General features: G+C 46.4%; 1 protein-coding gene across 2 annotated transcripts in view; it reads right to left on the reverse strand.

Moving 5' to 3' along the window:
• The window catches only part of RFTN1 (raftlin, lipid raft linker 1), a 205,397-nt gene that overhangs the window by 63,420 nt on the left and 136,172 nt on the right, over positions 1-5,805 (reverse strand). For both annotated transcript variants that reach the window (XM_012806319.2, XM_023513688.1), the window contains one exon: positions 1,310-1,682. In XM_012806319.2, coding sequence (XP_012661773.1) covers positions 1,310-1,682 — 373 coding nt within the window. The remainder of the gene's footprint in view (positions 1-1,309; positions 1,683-5,805) is intronic.

Raw genomic sequence — 5,805 nt, forward strand, 5'->3', positions numbered from 1 at the left:
CCCGCCACAACGCCCGGCTATTTTTTGGTTGCAGTCGTCATTGTTGTTTGGCGGGTCCGGGCTGGGGATTCGAACCCGCCACCTTAGGTGTACGTGGCCGGCGCCTTAGCCGGTTGAGCTATAGGCGCCGAGCCTGTTTTTACTTTTTGAAGCATCAACTGTTCCTTGACAATTGGAAGAGGCTAATTGCAAGAATTAGTAAATAAATAATAACAATATTAACCCGGGAGATGATCCAGAAAGGCCTAAACAGAAAGCCCCCTAAGGCTGGGGGCTGAGGAGTCTTGATACTGTTGACCTTCGCAAGGCTAGAGGGGCCCCACACCTATCAGACGTGCTCTGCTCTCAGGAAATGACTGGGTGCTAGATTTCATGGAGAAAGTAGAAGTTAAGGGCTTTAGTAAACTTTAGTCTATCACGCAGGAAAGACCACTCAGAAAACCCCAATGGGATGGTGGCGACGCCCACTTGGCTTCACACAACACGTCTGCCAATTTCCAGCTTGGGCAACAAATTTGGTCTGAATCCCAGTCCACTCTGCTGTAAAATGGGCAATGAGAATAGAACTCACCCACATCACGGGGCTAGCGGGAGACAGGAGAGATGAGTCATTTACAGTCGCATACCAGTGAGGAGTTCAGATTAACATGCTTATCAGCACAGGGTGTGGTCCAGAGGAAGCACTAGTAAACGGGGCATTGTTCCTGTTCTCCTGCTGTTATTTGAGATCCTCCCCACCTAAGGCACATGCTCTAATGGCCTCTACAAAGCGATTAAAATCGTGGTCTCTCCTTGGCAGGGCGTTCTTCCACACTGCCAATTTCTCAGCTATGTAACTCCCTGAAACCTGGGTGTTTACATCCTAATGAGTTGAATCACCAGTTTCTCGCACAATTTGCCTTTAACTGGCTTTCTTGTCTTGCTTTCAGGAAATATGAAAAAAATGGAGTGTGTGTTCTCACTGGTGGCTAGCACACTGACACTTCCTGTGTGAAAGCAGGGTAATTCAAGGGCAATTCGAGAGTACAGAGAATTAAATAACTCACAGCCTAGAATCCACTTCAAATGTGACATTTTGAGGCAACTGCAAGTCAATTTCATGTGGTTCTGCTCTTCCTACAAGTCACAACTTCAGTTAAGTAAGCAGTCGAGCAGCCCAGATAACTGCTTGATAAAGTTTTTCCTGTTTGAAGGACTGCTGTCTCTACACTCTAATTCCATTTATTTCTCCCTGAGATGCCATGCAGATTACTGAAAGCTGTGAGCCGCTCTTTGAGCAGGTGAAAATCCCCAGCACTGACATACTTACTCCCAGAGATTGGCTCTTCACGAACATCAAAAGGATCACCATCCGGTCCATCCAGGGTCTTGCTCACTCCCTGTGCTGACAACTCCCCACCGTCCCCCTCTCCAGAGGGTAAGCTGGGTTGCTCTGCAGTTGGCACCTCCTCTCTCAGGCCTGGGTTCTGGTCCCCTCGGACAGGAGTGCTGCACATGTCTGCAGCCCCTGGGTTCTGGCTTTCCAACGATGCACAATCTCCATGTGTGTTTTTTGCATCTCTGGCATCCTCGGTACTATTGGCACCGGGTGCCCGAGGGCTGCCGCCTGCCGAGTTCACAGGAGAGTGGTACTGGGGTACAACACCCACAAACTTCAGGCCCCGACTTGCGGCCTCCTGGACCTGCAAGGCAAACAAAATGAAGGGAACCAAGTGAATAGGATGGCCTGACAAAGGCCCAGACATGTGCAGTGTACAGAGACCTCCCGAGGTCCATAAGGATCTCTGTGAGCGTGAAGAAGGCCAACAGGGCAGAGGCTCCCTGTTCTCAGGGCACTTGCACCCTCACCCTGGCCTGAGGGAGACGGATGCATGTGGGCATATTCTTTAAAATTCTGTTGTCTGATATAAAAATAACGTGTTTGGCTATGAAGGGTTGGGATCACACTGTATCAGTCCCTATTTGCCTTTTTTTAAGAGTTTGAAAAACAAAGGTTCGAAAAGAATAAGCTAGAACAAATAGAGTTTGAAAGAGGAAGTTCATTTTCATCTTGGTAAGAGTTTATTTTTCTGTCATCTTTCTTCTGATGAATCACCTACTTCCTGCCCATCAGACTACTATATAAATACAGAACGTCTATACAACCACATCCTAACACCAGATGGCATTTTATGACCCAAAGTGCTTCCTTTTTTAGACAATAGTTTTGGCAGACAAGAGAGAAGTAGGGAAAATCCCTCCTGTGTGAAGGCTGAGAAGAAATCTGATGGATACCCGCTCTGCTCTGTACAACTGTCAGGCCTAGGGAAAGAAAAAGGAGCCCACAGGCTGTGCCCAGCCTACAGCTATAGGCAGAATCTTGGCTCTCCAAGTCCTGGCATACACCATCCAGCATAGGAAACAAGGTAACTGTTCCTTCTCACTCCCTGTGCCTGCAGGGTGGGAGATACCCATCCACGTAGAGTACTGGGGAACTCGCCCTAAAAATTAGTCCCAAGCAATTGAATTGGGTAGTCAAAATTTGAAAGAAAAATAGAAGGTAATAGCCTAATAAAATCAAGCGAGAGCCGGCCAAAACTAGATGGTGAGTTTTAGGGGACTTTCTAGACAAGGATGCTTGAGTCGCTTTATAAATAAATAAGATACTTGGAGACCTCAGAGCTGTTTAAATCTTAGTCACCATCCCCTAAGCAGCACTGAAGCCTCTGCAAGGATCACCTACCACCATCTGAGTATTAGTACGGAGCTACTTTCCCTGAAGGAGAAGCGATTCTTGGTAACTCTCCTCAGATGAAACACCCTAATGTTTAGCATGACGTCATTTTAGTTCCACATTGCACATTCCATTAAAAAAACGGTCCAGGGCAGTTGCAAATGTGCAGTCTGGTCTTTCTTTTTTTTTTTTTTTTGAGACAGAGCCTCAAGCTGTCCCCCTGGGTAGAGTGCCGTGGCATTACAGCTCACAGCAACCTCCAACTCCTGGGCTCAAGCGAGTCTCTTGCCTCCGCCTCCCAAGTAGCTGGGACCACAGGCGCCCGCCACAACGCCCGGCTATTTTTTGGTTGCAGCCGTCATTGTTGTTTGGCGGGTCCGGGCTGGGGATTTGAACCCGCCACCTTAGGTGTACATGGCTGGCGCCTTAGCCGGTTGAGCTATAGGCGCCGAGCCAGTCTGGTCTTTCTATCTATAGTCTAGCCTGCATCAGACAACAATAACAATAATAGTAATAATTACCATATGGTGTAGCCCTACATGCCAGCCACTGAACTAGGCATTTAACTTAAGTAATTTATTTGTTTAATCTTTCCAAGATCCTACATGATATCATTATCTCCATTTCAGAGGAGGACAGTATGGCCCAGAGACATTAAAACCATAAAGCAAGCAGTGACTCGCCAAAGTGCAAAGTCAGGTCTGGCTCGAGCCAAAGTTCATTCTCTTAACCACAGGACCAAGTAGACACATCTCAAGGCATCAAACACACACATGTCCATAGGCATGTACTGATGTGTGTCCATTCACCTGCCCACAGTTGGCTCAGTTCACTCGTTGAAAGTTAAAAAATAAAACACGACTAAAGTCATTCTTTTCATTCCAAAAGTTCATTTTTCACTTGTTAATTGTGATATCTATCTATTTTAGAAATTTTTCTGAAAAGATTCTAAAAGATAACATAGGCAACAAAAGTTTTAAAAGAAAAGAGCAGGGAGATAATTATACTAAAGAACGCTAGGTTAAAGAAAGCTTCTATAGGGGCCAGGTGAGGTAGCTCATGCCTGTAATCCCAGCACACTGGGAGGCCGAGCTCAGGACTTCCGGACCAGTCTGAGCTAGAGTGAAACCCCATCTCTAAAAACAACCGGGTGTTGTGCCGGGCACCTATAGTCCCAGCTACTTGGGAGGCTGAGGCAAGAGGATCACGTGAGCCCAAGAGTTTGAGACTGCTGTGAGCTATGACACCATGGCACTCTACCCAGGGTGACAGAGTGAGACTCTGTCTAAAAAAAAAGAAAAAAGAAAACTTCGGCATTACACAAGTTAGCTTTGAGCTTCCTGCACCATGTGCAAAAAGAGGAAGGCAATAGGTTTTCTAGTCCTTGAATGAGATCAGGAGACAGCTTTGGACTACCTCTTGCCACTACTGTCTTACCACAGTGAAAGCAGCTACTACTGCTGAAGAATTCTTAAAAACTGGGGGCTCGGCTCGGCGCCTGTGGCTCAAGTGGCTAAGGCACCAGCCACATACACCTAAGGTGGCGGGTTCAAATTCAGCCTGGGCCTGCCAAACAACAATAATGGCTGCAACCGAATAATAGCCGGGCGTTGTGGTGGGTGCCTGTGGTCCCAGCTACTTGGGAGGCGGAGGCAGGAGACTCGCTTGAGCCCAGGAATTGGAGATTGCTGTGAGCGTGATGCCATGGCACTCTACCCAGGGGGACAGCTTGAGGCTCTGTCTCAAAAAAAAAAAACTGGGGGCTCAGCCGCAGGCCAGTCTCAGCTGGAGTCTTAGAAATGACATGAGGTTTGAAGGCTTTCAGAAAGGGATATTAACTTCTGCCTTGGAGTCCCAGTTGTGTGACTAACTGGCTTGGAGAACCAGAATGGGATACATAAGTTTTCGTGCTGCAGTTTTCTCATCAGTAGAATGGACAGGAATCATAATTTTCCCATTTGCTCTAAAGACGAGATACTACATATGGCAAGAGAGCCAAAGGACAGGGGACAGGAAGGGTCCCTCCAACCTTTCCCCTTATTAGGCCCAGGCTTCTGTGGCTCTGCAGAGATAGCTGAAAGTCCTCTTTCCAGGAAAAGAGCAAGGACTCTGGACACAAGGCATTATCTTAGCCCTCCCCTTTCTCACTGAGACTTGAAAAACTGGAGAGGCTTAGATATAGAATTCTGTCCTTCTCCCTCAACAAACTGGACAACCAAACTGGACAATCATATTTCTTTGCCATATTGTGCTGTAAATTTATCCTCTAGGCCAGAGGTTCTCAGAGTGTGGTTCCCAGATCAGCAGCATCAGCAACCCCTGGGAACTTGTTGGAAATGCAAATTCTCAGGCCCTTCCACAAATCTACTGAATCAGAAACTTTAGGGGTGGGGTCTAGCAATCAGTGTTTTGACAACTCCTCCAGGCCAATTCCAAGGCAGCCTAAGGTTTAAGAATCAGTTGTAGAATACACATTTCATGAGGGCTAGGGTATTTTGCATCGCTATGTCCCCAGAGATAAAATGATACCAACATACAGCAGGTTCTTAATAAGTATCTGTTGAATGAATGAATAAATATATTCAATTATGAATAAGTATGTTATGGTCCTTATCCTAGAATGAGTTCCTTGAAAGTTGAGATGGAGACTGATTAATTTTTCAGCTCTATAATTCAACTAACATTTATTTTTTCACTTTTCTTTTTTATCTTTTTAATTGTTTGGGATTCATTGAGGGTATAAAGAATTAGGTTACACGGATTGCATTTGTTAGATAAAGTCCCTCTTATAATTGTGTCCCACGCCCAAGTGGTGTGCCATACACCATGACTCCCCATCCCCCACTCTTCTCCCCTCTCCCCACTTGCTCATTCTCCTACCTCTCCCCTTGTATTAGCTCATCTGCTGCCTTCATATTAGAATAGAGTACATGTATTAAGTCCCTACATTGGCCCAGCCCAACACTGTGCTTAGGTACTGGGATACAAAATAGGAGTTTCGGCCCTTAAGAACATTCAGCCAGGCTCGGCGCCTATGGCTCAAGTGGCTAAGGTGCCAGCCACGTACACCCAAGGTGGTGGGTTCAAATCCA

Source organism: Otolemur garnettii, unplaced genomic scaffold, assembly GCF_000181295.1.
Source record: "Otolemur garnettii isolate 467f Iridium unplaced genomic scaffold, OtoGar3 scaffold00002, whole genome shotgun sequence".
Lineage (NCBI taxonomy): Eukaryota > Metazoa > Chordata > Mammalia > Primates > Galagidae > Otolemur > Otolemur garnettii.